The sequence below is a fragment of the Coenobita brevimanus genome, chromosome 23, assembly GCF_032717465.1.
Source record: "Coenobita brevimanus isolate Jiangsu-jjx chromosome 23, ASM3271746v2, whole genome shotgun sequence".
In the NCBI taxonomy this organism is placed as follows: Eukaryota; Metazoa; Arthropoda; class Malacostraca; order Decapoda; family Coenobitidae; genus Coenobita; species Coenobita brevimanus.
The window spans coordinates 56,378,394-56,398,431 of NC_136976.1; the positions used below are offsets into that span (position 1 = coordinate 56,378,394).

At 42.9% G+C, this 20,038-nt stretch overlaps 1 protein-coding gene across 2 annotated transcripts in view; it reads left to right on the forward strand.

Annotated features, from left to right (window-relative positions):
- Positions 1-20,038, forward strand: part of Smurf (SMAD specific E3 ubiquitin protein ligase) — a 416,911-nt gene that overhangs the window by 393,647 nt on the left and 3,226 nt on the right. For both annotated transcript variants that reach the window (XM_080267279.1, XM_080267280.1), the window contains exons 11-14: positions 2,307-2,485; positions 12,158-12,323; positions 19,193-19,348; positions 19,493-19,691. In XM_080267279.1, the coding sequence (XP_080123405.1) occupies positions 2,307-2,485; positions 12,158-12,323; positions 19,193-19,348; positions 19,493-19,691 (700 nt within the window). The remainder of the gene's footprint in view (positions 1-2,306; positions 2,486-12,157; positions 12,324-19,192; positions 19,349-19,492; positions 19,692-20,038) is intronic.

Below are 20,038 nucleotides of genomic sequence, written 5' to 3' on the forward strand. Positions count from 1 at the left end.
GTGAGTTGGGAGCAGGGGAATGAAATGGCGGGGGACAGGGCGACTTGGAGGCAATTTGTTTGTGGCCACCCCAAACGGGATTGAGGCGTCTGGCAATTGATAGATAGATAGATAGTGTGTGTGTGTGGTAGGGGAGTGTTGTTTATGGTGAGGTGTGGGATGTGACTGTGTTCTGCTGTCCAGTTTGTGAGAAAAGTCACTGTAGATTTGGCTGGGGCTATTTTGAGCATGTTTGTGGTGAACCATTCGTGTAGTGTGTTGAGGTAAGGTTGAATTATGTGTGCAGCTGTGTTTGTGTTTTGGTGCATACATGTAAGTGTTATATCATCTGCATAGGAAGCTATGTGTATCTGTGGTGTGTGGGTATGTCGTGCATGTATAGATTAAAGAGTGTAGGGGACAAAACAGATCCTTGGGGGATGCTGTTTGTGAAGTTTCTGATGTTAGAAGACTGACCGGCAAATGTTACGTGTGCACATCTGCCTGCTAAGTAGTTTGCCAGCCATCTTTTTGTGTTATTGTGCATGTTTGTGTTGAGTATTTTGTTTGTGAGGTTGTGGCGGGGGATGGCATCAAAAGCTTTGCTAATGTCTTGTGTGATTAGGATTGTTCTGTGTGGTGGCCTAGCTGAATTCATGCCATCGAAAACTCTCTGTGTAAGGTCTGTAAGAAGGGTGTTTGTCGAGTGTAGTGGCCTAAAGCCATGTTGTGACTGGGCTAGGGGAATGTGAGGTGTGACTAGTTGTAGTATCAGTCGTTCAGTGACTTTAGAGGGGGTGCAGAGGAGTGTGATGGGGCGATGTGAGGAGGGTAATGTGGGGTCTTTGTTGGGTTTAGGGATAGTGATGATATTGCCATGCTTCCAGATGTTGGGCATTATGTTGTGTGAGTAGCTGTAGTTTGATATGTTGGTGAGTGCTTGTATGCTTTGTGGTCCTAGGTGTTTAAGGTGAATGTTGCTTATGTTGTCTGGTCCACAGGCAGATAAGTGCTTGAGGTTGTTAATGATGTGCTTCGTCTGGTTGTAAGTGAAAGGTGCGTAGTCTGGGTCTGTGGGGAATTGTCTCTTACGTCAGATGATACGTCGGTCTTCGGGATGGGGGTTTAGATGGCTGACTTGTGAAAAGTGATTGATCAGAGTGTTTGCTTGTTGTTTGTTTGAGGGTATGGTGTCTGTTGTTGTGATGGCAGCGTGTGATTGTGTGGTGTTGCTGTTGGAAAGTGTGATGCTGTTTAGTGTTTTGTAGAGTTTGCTGATGTTTGTTTTGTGGTCAATGTTTGGAGGTAATTTTTCCAGTTTAGTGTTTGCTGTTCTGATATTTTATTGTTTATTTGAGTGTTGAATTCTTGTATTTGTTGTACGGTGTCTTGTGTATGGGGTGTTGGGGAGTGTCGCAGTGTGTCCTGTTGTCTGATGAGGCCTTGAATTTCTGGTGTGAAGTTGGGGTTGTGTCTCTTTCTGTTGCCTCTAGGGATGTGTCTTTTGTCTGCGTTTTGTATAATTGTATTGAAGCGGTGTTGATGTTTGTGATGGGTGTACTGTTTAGTGTTTCGAGATGTTGTTCTGTTTCAGTTACAAAGGTCTCCCAGTTGGCTCTCTTATAATTAGTGTGTGTGTGTTTGTGGCCAGCTCAGTTGATTCTGGTTTTGGTAGTGATGATGATTGGGAGGTGATCAGAACCTTGGGTTTTGACCACTCTCCATGATGTTGTGGGGGCGAGGTTTGGGGAGCAGAAGGTGATGTCTGGAGATGATGAGAGGAAGAGGGCTTGGTGTGGGATATGGGTATGTTGGTCTAAGCACATAATGTATATCTAAATAGGTAACACATTCCATATGTTGTATTATGTTCCACGTTAATGTACACTGGTGACATAGGGACATAAGTTTCAAAATAACCAAATATTTTCCCCCTGAATGAAGTCACCTTATATGTGGCGTATGAAAATTTATGCACAGTTCAGTACTTTCAAAAGTATGGTAATGAGGTGAATAATATAGGGGATTGGCAGGAAAGTGCATACTTGCTGCTGCTGCTGCTGTTGCTCTGATTGCAGATTTATCTCCACGTGAACCTGATGGATTGCAGGCTGGAGTTGCTCTTCTGCAACACACCATCCTCCTTGCAGGGGATTTGGGGGGAGTTGAGGGGTGTTTAACTGGACAGCAGCATTACCTGTTTATATTGCCGTCACCTCGGGGAGGCATCCCTCTCTGGCACCATACAGTGTATGAGGGTATGTATACCCAGTAATCATAATACTGTACATAAGCCTAATTAACTGTTTTAACTCTCTTGTTTGCAGGAACATTTGTCGTACTTCCACTTTGTTGGCCGAGTCATAGGGATGGCGATATTCCACGGCCACTACATTGATGGGGGGTTCTCCATGCCTTTTTACAAGATGCTACTGAATAAGCTTATTGTTCTGGATGATATCGAAGCCGTTGACCCTGACCTCCACCGATCTTTAAACTGGATGTTGTAAGTGTTTACTAGTTTATTATCATTTATGATGAAATTGCTGCACTGTACTGTACATGCAGATTAGGTGGGTATTGCATTGACCGAATTTATTTTTTTATTTTGTTTTATGAGGTCTTCTTTGGCTGAAAAATATTATTTGGCAGCAAACCAGACCTGGTGATCAAGTGGTTGGAGAAATTACCTGCTGTCCAAAATGATGCAATTATTAAAAGTTTTTTGTTTTTAATTATCATGATCATCATTGCCCAGAGTTGACTCCCACCCTTTAGGCTGGGTGAAGAAGAATCCAGAAGTTATGAAAGAAAGCAACGAAGCAGGGGAACTACAAATATCAGACAGCATGCCCAGTGAAAAGAGCCACACTGTCATTTATGTAGCATTGAAGCCTTTAATTGCTTGGCACCATTAAGCAAGCAAAAGTCTTTTGGCATATTATTGTTCATTTTATTATTATAATTATTATTATATTAATGTTCTTCTTCTTATGATGATGATGATTAATATTATTATTACTGTATTATTATCCATCCATCCATCATACAGTCCTATGTTGCTTCTCCTTAGGCCACTGTAATGGCCCTGCACCATCCCCCTAAGCTCGTTGCTCCGTGCGCTGTACCTCACTGATTATGCGCTGCATCTCAAATGTTGATGCGTGGTTGTCCAGGTGTGGGTCGGGAAGCCACAAGCTGCGAGGCCAGCATAGCACACAAAAAAGCAATGGAGCTTGGGGCTAGGCAAGCTTGACATTTAAGATGAGAGTGACCAGCCTCACTCATTCCAGAGTGGCATTACGTGAGCAATAAACCCCAGCCACCCCATGGACATAAACCTGGATCGGCTCAATCCAGTTGGAGCACTGTAATTACTCACAACCCACTAGGTGCCATAATTTTGTCATATGGTTACCATCCAGTGTAGTAAATGGTTTCCTGGTGTACAGGAAACCATTTGGCATGTCACTCAAGTGTAGAGTCACCCATAGGCAGAAGGAAGAGGAAAAAATGAACGAAAGAAAGATGGGAGAGGGAGTGTAAAGTCACCTATAGGCAGAAGGAAGAGGAAAGAATGAAATAAAGACAGAAGAGGAAGGAAGGAGGAGAGGAAAGGGCAGACATCCAAAGCAGGACTACATCAAGTGAGTGGATGGTGAGTGCCCCCACCTCTCCAAATGGTTTCCTGTACATCAGGAAACCATTTACTACACTGGGTGATAACCATATGACCAGGTTGTGGCACCTGGTGGTTTGGTGGGCAATTAACCACTTATGGGCGGGCAACTTATCAATTACTGTATATGACCGTGTGGGGCGGCATATTTTTGGAAGAATAAAGTATCACAGAATAAGCCTAAACATGCATAAATTGATGAAAATGGATGAAAAACGAAAGTAAGTGTTTCTTGCATGGTAATATGTCTCTGCTGGCTGTAGGAGGAGGATGGGAGGAGCACGTGCAGGCAGTTTATCACCTGGCCCAGCTGGGGCGAGGGTAGCGGACTTTTCACTCATTTTCTTTTTCATCACCGCTGAACACTAAATTTATCATTTACGCATTCTTTACACTGTTCAATGTCTTCAGAATCTAATGTGTTTTCTATTTTATTTCAACACTTATAACTATAAAACTTATGTACATTATTTCCTCATACTTCGATGCCTCGTTTTTCTTGCTAGAAAAAAGTTTCCAAGCTGTTTCACACTTTGTCAAGTTTCCCTGCATTTTGACACTCAGTAGACGGCGCGTACCGATGTTCATTTATTGGCGGCCATCTTGCGACCACCCTGCCCTCTACCAATACAACGGCGGTACTACAGACCCACATGCCATTGCTTTTTTGTGTGCTATGCTGGCCTCGCAGCTTGTGGCTTCCCGACCCACACCTGGACAACCACGCATCAACATTTGAGATGCAGCGCATAATCAGTGAGGTACAGCGCACGGAGCAACTAGCTTAGGGGGATGGTGCAGGGCCATTACAGTGGCCTAAGGAGAAGCAGGCATACAGGGTTGGCCAGAAACATCGCCGGCACTCAGTGGATTTTTGGTGTTGCAGCCCTTTATAACAGTTTTAATGTCTTCTCAGGTACATGTTTATTGTGTTATGCTGTTTTATCACTAGTAAACACTCTTCATTTAATTTTGGGTAGGGCCTGTTTGGTGTTATAGTACTATCTGCTAGGGTGGGTACATGTCCCACTGGAATGCTCCTCTATTTTTCCCATTGATTTTTAACTTCACACCGACGTTTCACGTTTCGAGAGGTTTTGGCGGAACATCCAACCCGCCAAGTTTGAGGAATTATTGTACGTATATTCTGTTTTACATGTTTCAAGGCTTGGGTGGGTAGAGGACAGTACAGTAGGTGACAAGGTTGCCACATTCCCCAACTTCACCAATAAATTAGGACAGAAAATGGCAGGACGTTACGTAACGACACCCACCTCTTCATGCACAGATGGTATGTAATGTCGCCCGCCTGTTAGGGGTTAAGGCTCTCCAGTCAGATTGAGCTTGTGCAGGTTTATATCCAAGGGGAGGTTGGGGTTAACTGCTCACATTATGTCACTCAGGGATGAGTGAGGCTGGTCACTCATCTTAAATGTCAGGACCAGCTTACCTAGCCCCGGGCTCCTATGCTCTTCATGGGCAACACTGAATTAGATGATGGATGGAGAGATGGAATATTGTTATTATTATTATTATTATTATGAATTCATTGTTTGCTAGGTACATTTTACATAGCACCTGTAGGAGGGCCATTCTGCAGACTGCCGCATTCGAAAAAGAGGTGAAAAGGGGTGGAACCATAGCATGTCATCCACTTTGATCTCTTGTTAGTTCTGTAGCTTCCATTTCCACTCCCCATTTTCTCACACATGTACATCTGAGTCATCTAGCCTTCAAACTCGCATGCTTATATACCCACCCTCTTTTCATGCATCCTTTGTGGATCTGTTCAGTGTAATCCTTGCAGAGAGTGGTTGCACAACACTCAGAAATATCAGACATTACTGTAGCACGTGAGTACTGTATGTGACAGGTGCATCATGTCCACAGACAGTCTTCCTGTCACTCCAACACAGTTTTCCCTGCTCTCTCTAACAGCCCCTTTACTCACACAACCATTGCCACCACATCTCAGCCCGTGTTCACAAACAGTAAACCTACAATCGACCCGTGTAGCATGCAGACTGCCACAAACGTGAAGTATAAACATGATATTACAACTGTCAGTGGCCTGTACATCAGAATCCCACAGACTGAAAACTTCCTTCACAAACACACACACACACCAACTAGAAGCAAAGGTCACACACTAACAAAAACTTTTACACATCAGTGACTACTCATACATCCACAGAATCAGAACTAATGGCCATGGAGGAGGACTCATCACATATATTCACATATCCATCCTCTACAAAGACAAAATACAAACAACACAGCCACTTTTCCAGAATGATACCACTGAAAATAGTCACTCAGTGTCAAATCTGGTCACACACAAGAAACATTTTTCAGCATGCACATTCCCCCTGACACCTCCCATGCCATAGCAGTGCAGTACAACCCCCAGCTCCTCCTGCTAACAGGTGCTTATCTCAGTTAATGATGGGGATATTAATGCTAAAAACAGTCTGGTATGAATGGAATGAAAATCACCAAGTCCATGACATTGCATCACAGATTAACAACATGTACTTTTTTTTAGTGATACTCTTAATACACCTAAATCCCCACAACCCCCTCTTCCCCAGACATCACATTCTGTTCACTTACAGTTTCACTCACCACCACCTGGCAAACAGAACCCAAACTCCCTTCAGATTACTTTCTTATCATTATCATCATGGGAATACTGTACACTCCAAACCACTGCAGCAGCATGTCACTTACACCAAAGCATACTGGACAAATTCACCAAAGAAACAGAACAACAGTTCAGCACACTAAACAACATATCCATTACTTAGTAGTCACATTACAAAGTTTAACATCACACTTGAATCCTAAAGGCCAATGGCTGTTGTTAGGGAAAAATGTTGCATAAAGTCCTTTGGCTGTCGATGGTACACTGGCTACCAAAAACTGGCGTTAGGTAGCACCACCTCTTTTATGACGTATATGGGACCTGGCCAACAGGAACTAAGAGATCAGGTGGTGGGAGGCATGATCCGACCCCCTCCCAGGGTGTGGGGACCCCCCCCTTCTCTTCCCAAGCCATCTCTCCACCTCCCTTTGCCCTATTGGATCCTGCCTTATGTGGCAGACATATTCCCTCCCTTTCACCCCCTCCTGATGCCCCCCACATTACCTCCACCTCCCTTTTCCCCCTTATTTCTCAAGGACTTTCCATTGTCGCTCACAGTGAGGAGTGACTTTTTGTTTTATTTTTGACGGTCGATTGTGCAGTAACCATTAAATGTATGAGAGTGAAATATACATTTTCTAGTGTATAAAATCAAGTCTTCAAATCTATAAAACCAATATTTACTTTGGTGGGAGTTTCTCTCTCTCTCTCTCTGCTTGAGGGGTAACAATTTTTATTTTTGACCTTCTTTAAAGGTCGATATTGCAGTACGTCATGTGGGAGTGAAACATATGGTTTCAGGTGTGTAAATTCAAGCTCCTGAAACCTGTAAGAATAAACTTTACCTAGGTGAAATTTCAAAAATCGGACCCTTTTTGTGGATCTAGGGATAGGGGGGCTGGGAGATTTGTGGTCTTTAGGGGTTAATACAAACACCATATTCCATAAGGCAACAGAAGACACTATAATGAAAACTTTATACTAGAGATAGCTCGCCATATTAAACAACATGACTCACATCACACGCACTGTACAAGGGTCTTATTCCCATTGTGTTATGTAAGCGCAAACATACCTTCATTTATCTGGGTCTTCACAGCAACAGCCACTCAGCTTTCTTTGAGGTACTGTACTCTCCATTTCTTTTACACATTTATCTACTTTTTCTCCCCTTCCTTAGACTTGGAGAACTTGATAGTGTGCTCCTTGAGACCCACCTGTACTGTGTACAACACACCTTCACATATTACCACACCAGTATGAATACCCACTGTTCATGCTAAATACATAGTAGAGCAGTCTCATTCAGGACTGGTGTGATAACATCAGCAAGAATGCTTTTATAACAAGCTGAATGCATCTTGTAGATAAAACTTCTTAATTTCAGATCTCCATATTGTTCCATACCTCAACCTGGGATTAATCTCACATAATTCTGGATAGCAGTCACTAGTTCATCACCGGGGTAGTCTGTCTATCTATTGCCTGATACCTTAATCTCTTATACGGGGTGGCCACAAACAAATTGCCTCAACATCACCGTCCCCCACCATTTCCATGCCCTGCTCCAGATTCACAGCCCCCTCTCTCATATACCTCTCTACTCCATCCCTCCATCTCATCCTTGGCCTTCCCCTCCCTCTCTCCCCCTCTACCTCACTCACATACATTATCCTTGTCAGTCTCTCATTCTCCATCCTCTCCACATGGCCAATCCACCTCATTGTGTTTCTCCTAACGCTTCCTAGCACATCCACATCCACACCACAATGCTCCTTCACATCCGCATTTGTCAGTCTGTCTCTCCATGTGACTCCACAGGCTCCTCTCAAATAACTCATTTCCACTGCTCTCACTCTTGACTTCTGTCCCTCCAACAACATCCAAACTTCACTTCCATACGTTAGAGTTGGTATCTCTTGACTTGTGTCGCTCTAACAACGTCCAAGTTTCACTTCCATATGTTAGAGTTGGTATCACAATACTGTCATGTAATTAGTGGTAGGTGGTGGTGACTATCATCCACTCACTTGATGTAGTGCTGCCTACTTCTTCCTTAGCCTTTATCATTCTTCTTCCGTGCCTGCCCTCCTCTCTTTCTATTTCTCCCATCTTTCCTGTCACTTCCTATTGCTTTTCTTTCCTTTACAGGTGGCTTTACATTGAGTGACAAGCCAAAAACCATTTACAGTGCTGAGTGGTAACCATATAACCAAACCACACGTGTTCCCTATGTGTCAACAAGTGGGTTGGTGGAGGGTTAGTGCCCTTCCCCATGAAACAAATAACTCAAAGTCAAATGGTCACCCCTTATGGGATTGTGGCATCTGGCAATAGATAGATAGATAGATAGAATAACTTCTTCACTTCCATGCTCACTTCGCTGTTTCTTATCACTGCCTCCAAGGAACCAGCAACCTTTCTTCCTTGTTGTACCATTTCAAGCACTTCACCTTCCAAACTTCCATCCTTACTCATAACACTACCCAAGTACTTAAATGCACTCACAGTTTCCATTTCCTCATCATCCAGTCTCACTGTACATTCACTGACTTCACCTCTCTCGAAGACCATAACTATACTCTTCCCTACATTCACCTTTAGATTCCGTTTCTTACACATGCTCCCAAACTCATCCACCAAGCCTTGCAGCTCCCCTTCTTCTTCACTCAACAAAACAGTATCATCTGCAAACAACAGTACAGGGAGTTTCCAAACACTGTCCTCTCTCATTAGGGCCACTCCAACATCCACTGCCCTACCTTGTATCTCTTTTATAACCCCATCCATATACAGATTGAACAACCATGGAAACATGACACATCCCTATTTCAACCCAACCTTCAAATAGAAAAACTCACTCAGTTCATTATTCACATACACTGCAGCCTTAGCACCCTCATACATACTCTTCACAGCATTCAACAACTTTCCATCTACTTCATATATTTTTAATACTTTCCACAATCCTTGTCTATCCACCCTGTCATATGCTTTCTCCAAATCCATGAAGGCTGCATACAACTTCTTTCCCTTCTCTAGAAACTTTTCCACTAAAGATCAACCTCTCCCCTTCCTAAAGCCTCCGTGTTCTTCTCCAACTAATTCCTCTGTTATTTCCCTAACTCTGCCAGTAAGTATCGTACTGTATACTTTTCCTCTAACACTAAGAAGACAGATGCCTGTATGATTACCACATACTTCTTTTTCCTCTTTCCCTTTGTACAAGGGAATGATTATATCTGACTTCCAATCCTCCGGGACTCTACCTTACTCCCAGGCCAATCTGCACATCTTCCACATCCATTCTACTAATATCTCTCCCCCATGCTTCAACATTTTACCACACGCTCCATCAATTCCTAGGGCTTTCCCCATTTTGACTTTCTTCATTGCTTCCACAACTTCCATCCTACTAATTTCTTCCTGTCATCTCACCTCTCTTCTTCTCCCAGCCATTCCCTAGCCACTTATGGTTTCATTACTTTCATTCTCAGTGTTCAGCAGTTCATTAAAGTGTTCTCTCAATCAGCTCACTTTTTCTCCCTTCTCAACTAGTAATTTACCAGTTTTATCTCACTCCCCTACTAACTTCATTGCCACCCTGTCTGACTCTCTTTACTTCTTTCCACCAAGTGATGGTCAGAAAGTCCACTCCCCCAACCTCTATATGCTCTTGCATCCATTACACGTCTTCGCATCCTTTCATCCACACACACATGATCAGTCATTGCCTTCCTTTTCATTCAGTTCACCGTCCACCCTTCTCATCACTCGCCATTTATACCTGTGGATCATTTTGTGCCTGAAGAGGATATTGGATATCACCAACCCCCTCCCGGCACAAATGTCCATTAAAACACTGCCATTCTCATCTATCTCAGCAGGCACACCCCACTCACCAACTACTCCATCCACCTTCACATTCCCTACTTTACCATTCATATCACCAGTCAAAAACACTCCCTCATTCCTTTTAAAATTTTCCATGCATACTTCCACATTTGTCCAAAACTCTTCTCTCACTCTTCTTGCACAACCTTGCGTTGGCGCATACACGCACACAATCGCCCACATTTGTAGTCCAACTTTCAGTCTTACCCACACAATCCTTGAGCCAACTGATCCATACTCTCTTATATTCCCCTTCCATCTGTTACTCACAACAAATCACACTCCTTCTTTTGCCCTCTCATTCTTACCTAGTCCTGCACATATACCCCATTGATACTCCCATTCTCTCACACTCTCTCCTCTCCATTTAGTTTCATTTAATCCACATACATCCACTTTTGCACCCTCAAGCACCTGGTCAATCTGTCTTTCACCTCATCATTTGCAGGGTAGTACTGCACTTAAAAATTTCAGCTAATTTGACTCCTCATTCATCTCTCTCTCTCTCTCTCTCTCTCTCCTCTCCTCTCCTCTCCTCTCCTCTCCTCTCCTCTCTCTCTCCTCTCTCTCTCCTCTCCTCTCTCTCTCTCTCAAGACTGCATACTTTATCCTTGTCTGTGCACAGCAGATTTTAGATATTCCATCCCTTATCATTCATCACAAACTTCCAAAACACCGCATCAGAACAGTAATAGACTGTGCCACTTTTACATGGACACCTAACTTGTCAAAAACACATCACAGCACTCCAGGCGGTACCAAAGTAGAAACTCTACCATTGCCTGGGTGCACACAGTCAACACTAATTGAACATTTGTGCACAGAAACAAAAATCTGAAAGCCTTGGACTATCTAGATATGAAGGGGGCATAGTTTATTGCAGTGGCACACAAGCACCTCAAACACCCGTGTTTTCACACACAGCCTGACAGGAACATACAGGTAAATGAACAAGCCCATTTTTGCACAATTAACCTTTCAGTTACCAGCCTTGGCCTAAACTCCTTACTCAGAGCAAAATACCCACCAGTTGACACCTCATATACTCCGTACTGTACATGTCAGAGGTCAGACCTAGTACAGTAGATCTGGATAGACTGCACTGTGAATGCCACCAGTCCCTCTTCTCATACAAATACAGAATACCTAACACAATAGACTACACATCCTACACATTACAACATATACGAGTAGTCATATTGTGCAGCATTCAAATAAGTGAGACAACAACACATCCGTTTTTCATGCCTTCCCATTTATGCATTTTGCTTTGTACCATCTTAACTTTCACATAGTGCCATCACATCATACCTGGCATCCATCCATCCATCATCTAATCTTATGCTGCCCCATGAGGAACATAGGAGCCCAGGGCTAGGCAGATTGCTCATGGCGTTTGTAAGAGTGACCAGCCTCACTCATCCGTGAGTGGCATTATGTGAGCAGTAAATTCCAACCGCCCTTTGGATATAAGTCTACACTGGCTCAGTCCAATTGGAGCACCTTAATTACCCACTAAACCACCAGGCACCATAATTTGGTTATATGGTTACCACCCAGCATGGTAAATGGTTTCCTGTTGTACAGGAAACCATTTGGCTTGTCACTTAGTGTTGAGTCACCCATAGGCAGAAGGAAGAGGAAAGAGTGAAAAAAAGAAAGACAGAAGAGGGAGTGTAAAGTCATCTGTAGGCAGAAGGAAGAGGAAAAATGAAGGAAAGAAAGACAGAAGAGGAAGGAAGGAAGGAAAGGGCAGACACCCAAAGCAGCACTACATCAAGTGAGTGGATGGTGAGCACCCCCACCCACATGGCTTCCAACAAATAATATTCATTAGAATATTGAGCAAGATAGACGTCTGTAGAACTTTCCACCTGCTGTAGGGAAATAAAGCCAAGCTGAAAAGTGTCATAATCTTTGCAAATTAGTTAATTTTAGCTGTATTTTTTCTCTTCCTGCAGAGAGAATGATATAACTGGAATAATTGACAACTGCTTTACTGTGGAACACGAAAGCTTTGGTGTACTGCAGATGCGGGAGCTGAAACCTGGTGGTAGCAGCATTGTGGTTACCGAAGATAACAAGAAGGAATACGTTAAGTTGTATGTCAACTATAGATTTATGCAGGTGAGTCACACAACACAGTAATACCTCGATATACGATACCCCTAGATGTGAAATCCCGGCATAACAATAGTGTAGAAATACCACCATACCCCACTTAACGATGGCCAAACCCTGGTTTAACAGTGGGTTTTGATTTTTTTTACCGATTTTGATGATATTTTAGACAAAAATTGTGTATTTAGGTTGATTTATAAACTGTTTTTAGACTTGGATTAATGTGTTGTAGCCATAGGTGTGGTGGACATTGTCATTTTCTCCAAGCTTATATTTGATGATTTTCAGATTTTGTTTGTTGGTTTTAATGAGTTATTTACAGGTGTTAGGCTTTGGGTAGCTTCCTTGACAGCTGTTAGGCCATTTCGATTGACTTTAAACTTGTTTTGGGGCTCATTTGGGTGGGTTTTGGGCTTGGTTTGGAGGGAAACCCAAGGGTGGTAAATGCTTCACATTACATATTAAAAGTACCCTAATACACGATACCCCACCTGATGATGGGGTTTTACCTAACCAATTACAGTACAATCCCAGTTAACCGGGTGGCTTGGGGAATTTACCTTCCCGGTTACAGATTTTTCCCGTATTTCTGATTTTCAAGTCAAATCTATACAAAGGCTATCACAGCAGTAAATACAGTTCAGGTACTCACCAGTCACATTAGGGGTTACACTAAGAGATTCCGCCTGAAAAACTGCCTTGTAAACACACACCATGGTCATAACGCACGTGTGCAATGTCTAGCAACTTGCAGTACTGCAAATTACACCAGTCCATTGTTTACCGAATTACTGTATTCATTATATGTACTGTACTCATAAAAATTGAAAAATAAAATAAAGAAATAAAAGCTTGAACATTTATTAGTGAACTGATGATGTGTTAAGACTGCACTGTAGAATTATCACAACACTTGTGCCCTCACGTGAGTTTGTTTACGTTTCCGACTTCTTCTTCTTCCCTACCTGACCTCCATCACTCCACCCCTCACCCGCCACTCAGCTGTTTTGCAGAAAATAAAATAAATGATGTACGTATGAAATGGAGGCATATTATTTATTTTTCTTCCAACAAAGTAAACTTTCATTCCTATTAACATTTATATTCAGCCATTAGTGTTTTATAATGTTCGCCTTTTTCAAGTCTGTTGCATATGTCCAGCTTCTGTTTCAAGGTAAGCACGATACGCTTACGTTTAGTTTGCACTTCAGGCATTTTGGAGTGTACAAATTACCGTCTATCAGAGGAACACAACAGCAAAAGACTTTGTTTACTGTCTGGTGGCAAAACGCAGACTGGTGATTTTTGGAGGGTGTGGAGGATGACTGAATTCAAGTAGGGGAAAGAGGGGGAGAGGAGGGGTGGTTAAGAGGATTTGCTAGGGATTTACATCAGCCGGAAATGCCTTCACCTCGCTTTGTCTGACTTCCCCCAGCCTCACGTGACACAATCAAACGGCGGTTTGGCGGTCCATTCAAATTGGCGCACAGTTATAACTTACTGACATTTTTACCAGCCCTTGAATTTTCCCGTTGTTCTGAGTATTCCGTTTGTCTGGATACCGGATAGCTGGGATTGTACTGTACATCGTTAAACCGGGGTATACCTGTATATGATTCTGTGAATTCTAAATTAAGGTTAGAGTAGTTAATTGGTGACTTAATCCATTAACTTTCTAGACTCTTTTTTTTCTCACCAAAGGTTGGTGTCAGAAAAGGCCTAAAAAACAAAACACAGTAGACAGCCAACATTTCGTGTGAACTGGGCCATACTGTAGGCTCATGGCCTTTGGTTCCTTCTTCCTCGCATACAGTCAATCGCTCATCGTTCACACTCCCAGAATTTATATATATATATATATAATGTGTCCGACTCTGGCATAGGCTTTACAGCCTGCTTTCAAGGCCCAGTAGTCCTCCTACATACCATACACCTCTACATGTCATCTCTTTGGCGCTAACACCCACTGTCCATACTGAATACATGCTAGGGCTGTCTCATACAGGACTGATGTATTGGTATTAGGGGGGGTATTTTTATGACATGCTGGTGGGTCTTCTGGTAGATCAGTAAAGTCTGCTTTAATGAAATTCAAATCCTTAAACTGTTCCCTGCCCCAGCGGGGATTTGAACCTGGGTCCGGTAGGACTGCAGGCCACCTCTCTACCGATTGAGCCACCTCACAGGCATGGCCATTTGCACTTATATAGTGGGGTATTTTTCTTTATACTGTAAGTGCATTTCATATGTACTTATCTACTGCTTCAGCCCATCTGTGTCAGGTTAAAAAAGGGGTGCTAGACCCTTGTCATTTGCTCTTCATTACATAATTCATCTGGCTGAGTTGATCCCCTGTAAATTCCTGAGCCTCAGTATGCTCCTCACCTCTTTCTCACACACTCATTTACCACATCTCTCTACCTTCTTGGCATACTATATCTCCTCCAGGCTTGATATTCACTGACAAACACCCATTTCACCACACTGTTTACATCCAACTTCATGACCACCTTATCTGATTATACTCTTTTCAACCCTATTTCAACAGATTTCTTTACTCCACATCTTTCATGAATCAGTTGCATACGTTTCTTATCCTTTATAGTTGATACATTCCACATACATTCCTCAGTAAGTCGATCTCAACTGCTCTTACTCTTAACATCTTATGCCAAATCAAAATACAGTACAGTACAGTATCTTCCAGACTGAATACATTGATCCCCTCTTTTGCTTGGGTTATGTTAACCAAGATTTCTGTGCATTCAAGAGGCACTGCATACTAATCCCTCTAACTCATTGATAGAAACTTGATGTGTAACCAACCCTGTGATCTGATCCCAACTTGCCAATTAAAACCTTCTGTAAACCCTGATGTGTTAACCAACCCTGTGGTCTGATCCCACCTTGCCAATTAAGAGCCCTTTATAAACCCTAATGTGTCAACCAACCCTGTAGTCTGACCCCCAACTTGCCAATTAAGAGCCCTCCATAAACCTTGTGTTAACCAACCCTGTGGTCTGACCCCAACTATTACCTCAACTCAGTTACACATATGCTTCCGAAGGACACAGCTGACTGTATAGAGGTAAAGCAGACGAAAAGACTCGTGGCATTAAAGGTGTTTAAAGGAATTAAAGAAATGGAAAAAAAAAATACTAGCTTTCATAAAAGACATTTACTGGCAAGGTGAATGAGAGGGGGGGGAGGATCTGAGGCTGATTTGACAGGGAAATGCTTTTAATTTATCTCTGGTGGTACTAGTGCCAAGCCTCAGACCTCACAAAAGCACTGTTGTCATTGTCTGAGGGGTCTGTAATGGATGTGGTGGCGACTGGCAAAGCTGGTAGGGCAGACGAGGCGTGTCTGGCAGGTGAGGAGGGGGGAGTTGGCTGGTTTAGAGGTGAAAGCTAGATGATAATGAGATGCTGACAGTGTTTGTTGATATTCTTGAAAATTTCACTGCAAACTAATTAAATCTGGCCTGTCTAGCCATTCAGATCTCCACATTGAGTTAGGCTGAGAATGTAGAGTAGCTTGTCTCTATCTCTGTCAGAAGAGTGAAGAAATTTACATAGCGACTGCTGTGCTGGCTCTTGTGGTCAGGAGGCTGTCTGTACATGTGACTGTGCCTGTTGCTGATCATCTTGGCCCTCCTGTGCTGCCCACTCCTCTGCCTGGGAAATGAGATTCTGTGTTGATGTCTCAGTGGTGTTCTGAAGTGACTTGATCATCCATTTCTTTCCTCCTTATCTCTCTGAAGCCTTCACCTGGGATGTGACAGACAACTTTGACTGCAGTAGGCAGTGCATCCGTGGTGGGATATGAGAACACTGAGGAGAAAAAAATGTCAGGCAGAGTTTTCCATCATCCATGCTTGATTATTTCTAGTGGTACTCTCTCCCTGGCATTACAATGTTGCTAGGTGCATTTCTCAAGTTGATTTTCTTCAAGAATTTGCTTATTGTTTGGGAAGGTGCTTCCTGACACTGCCCCATCTCCACTGCTGAAAGTTTACCTCAGTGCCTCTCGTTTTTCTTCTTGAAACCCTCCAACACCTCCTCTTTTTTCTAATACCCCCTGCATTTGCTTGCAGGTGAGCCTGAGATGCCAGCACTTGAAACAAGAAATTACATCTTGCACAAGTAACTGGCTGTTTGGTGCCATGTTAGGCACCAGGAACAATATTGTACCACCATCAACGGGTACTGGTCAACAAAATGTGAAGGATTGTAAGAGCATGTAGCCAGGGTCAGGAAAATATTAAAGAGCAATTTGTGTCATGCGGCACTGCTTGGCTGCCAGAGCAAGGATGTTATCAAACCATTCTGTCACCATTGTTGCAGTTGCTCACCCCATAACATTATGCTCCCAGTGGATATGCCTACAAGACCAACGATGACTCAAGCAAGACTAAGGACAGGCAAAACAATAAATTACTACAGGCTTTTCTGTACAGCCACCTGTAGAATTCACTGCCAAGAGAAGGACAAAGCATTCTTTACTATCCTTGAACTGTGGAACACTCCTTTCCTTTCATGTCAGGAATATACAGTATGGAAGGCAAGCATTTCCAGAACAAACCAGTTTCATCCATATTTAATATGTGCCACACCTTACTGAGCCTTTCTTCTCCAGTCCTATGCAGTTCTGGAGGAAAGATGTTGTCAGCCATAAATGGTACTACCAGTCTTGCCAGTGCTCTGAATGGAGGAGAATTTGTAGCTTGCATTACATGAGCTATCATTGCAAAGACTCCTGTTGCCTTTCCTTTAAGGGTGCTGACACTGCCCATGCACATACCACATGAGAATCTTTTTAGTCATAAATAACATTGGATTAACCACCACTTACCACTTTCCTGATATCACTGACATCATCTGTTGCTGAACACAAGGCATGCTTAATACAGATGGAGTTCTTTCACATCGCTTACACAGCTGACTCCTTTACATTGAAGACTTTGTTGACATCGCAGACTCTCATGCCTTTCCAGGTAGTGCAACATATCCTTCATAATGGCTAAAGGCAAGCCTTTATGTTTATGAGTAGGCCTGCAGCCTGAGGAGAAGCCATCTCAAGATCACAATACCACACATAGGTGAACCATCACACACTTCATCAGTTCATAAATAGAGTAGTTCAGTGCTGTGGGTTAACTATGGTCAGTCTTATCATGCCACGTGTGACCAAGGAGAAGGATGAACTGAGAATTGTGGGTGTAACATGAGTCATGATATTACTGCACGGTTGGTTCAAAAGCGCCTGTAGTCCAGCCCAACTTGTGCTGCAAAAAATTTTAAGCTGACCTGGTATGGCCTGTGCATTTGGAATGATTTCTTTGCATATATGATTCTGCTGGTGCTGCTTTGTGTCACCATGCACTTGAAATCCATGCATAGGCCCTGCACATATAGAGGGTGGTCACTGTAAGTCACCCGGCAGTATGAAAAATAAAGTAAAACTGACAGTCTTGTTATGAATCTCTCCACCCATGCAAATGGAAAATGAATTTGGATAATGACACTGACTTTAAATCATGATGTATAGTGGAGATTATAAGTTTACAGAGTTTATTATACTGTACTGTGCAAACAATATCATAGCCCAAGGATATTGAGACTTTCTTACCACATACCACAAGTTATCAGATAATCTATTCATATCCCCCTTATGTAGGCAACTGAATATAGATTAGTACATTTCTCCATTATCACCTGTTCACTGTAGAATGGTAACACACCAGTTCTTGTGAAATTATTGAAATGGTAATTGCCTTGTCAGGCAAATAAGTATTGTTGCAGCACTATGTCAGTTTGGGAGAGTGTGTAAGAAACGGAATCTGAAGGTGAATGTAGGGAAAAGTAAAGTGATGGTCTTTGAGAGAGGTGAAGTCAGTGAATGTACAGCAAGGTTGGATGGTGAGGAATTGGAAAATGTGGGTACGTTTAAGTACTTGGGTAGTGTGATGAGTAAGGATGGAGGTTTGGAGGGTGAAGTGCTTGAAAGGGTACAGCAGGGAAGAAAGGTTGCTGGTTCTTTGAAAGCAGTGATAAGAAACAGGGAAGTGAGCATGGAAGTGAAAAAGTTACTACATGACAGTATTGTGATACCAACTCTAACGTACGGAAGTGAAGCTTGGACGTTGTTGGAAGGACACAAGTCAAGAGTGAGAGCAGTGGAAATGAGTTATTTAAGAGGAGCCTGTGGAGTCACGTGGAGAGATAGGCTGACGAATGAGGATATAAAGGAACGTTGTGGTGTTGATGTGGATGTGATAGGGAGTGTTATGAGGAACACACTGAGGTGGTTTGGCCATGTGGAGAGGATGGAGGGTGAAAGACTGACGAAGAGAGTGTATGTGAGTGAGGTGGAGGGGGGAAGAGGGAGGGGGAGGCCGAGGATGAGATGGAGGGATGGGGTGGAGAGGTATATGAGAGAGGGGGGTGTGAGTTGGGAGCAGGGCAGTGAAATGGCGGGGGACAGGGCGACTTGGAGGCGATTTGTTTGTGGCCACCCCAAACGGGATTGAGGCGTCTGGCAATAGATAGATAGATAGATAGACTATGTCAGTGTTAACATAGCATTTTAATTATGACAATCAGTATTTTTTCTTAGTCTGAGTGATGTGCATGTGTTCTGGCTCCAGTTCTTAATAAGGCATGTCATTAAATACATTAGCAAAATTAGCATATTCTTTGTTGATTTTTTCACCTGCCCCCGAAGTACCCTCTGGAAACCCTCTTGCGTACCCCTGGAGGTTCGTGAGCCCAAGTTTGAGAACCGCTGCCATAGCCTGATGTGTGAGACATTATACATCAAGGAAAACCTGCATCTTACATGTTCCATGAGTAATGAATTCTCTCATATTTCAGGGTATAGAACAGCAGTTTGCTAATCTTCAAAAGGGCTTCACTGAAGTAGTGCCACAGCATTTACTGAAGCCCTTCGATGAAAGAGAACTAGAACTTATCATTGGAGGCTTAGGGAAGATTGATATAGATGACTGGAAGGCCAACACACGTCTCAAAGTAAGGATACAATTTGAATCTCTCTCTCCCTCTCTCTCTCTCTGTTTTATTAATTAAAAAACATCATACCATAATTATTTCACATAGTTATAGTCTGTATGTGATCATATTAGGCATAATTATAGATATATGACTTTGTTTCAGCACTGTACTCCTGAGACACCAGTTGTTGGGTGGTTCTGGCAGATAGTTGACACCTACACGGAGGAGATGCGAGCACGACTGTTGCAGTTTGTGACAGGGTCGTCACGGGTGCCACTGCAGGGTTTCAAGGCACTCCAGGGCTCAACTGGGGCAGCTGGGCCCAGACTTTTCACAATACACCAGATTGATGCCCCAACAGGTACTTTTATTGCCATTTGTACTTCTCACATAATGCTGTCACAGGCATAGACCAGTTTCATATCTTTAAATTCTCTGGACTGCTAAAGCCTAACCTTAGACCCCAAAACTACTGAGTGGATACTATGTGATTGACTGTTACCCCCAGCCCTGCTCCCCCCCCCCCCTTTTTTTTTTTCTTTTTTTTTTCCCCCCCACAAACACAAATGAAGGCTTTTGACACATGATGTTAGATATGAAAGATTATTTTGTGATTATCAAGAGTACTACTGGTACTATAACCAAGGTCTGTATACTGATATTTAGGAACTTTTCATGTTTGTATAGATCTAAATATATTTATTTATT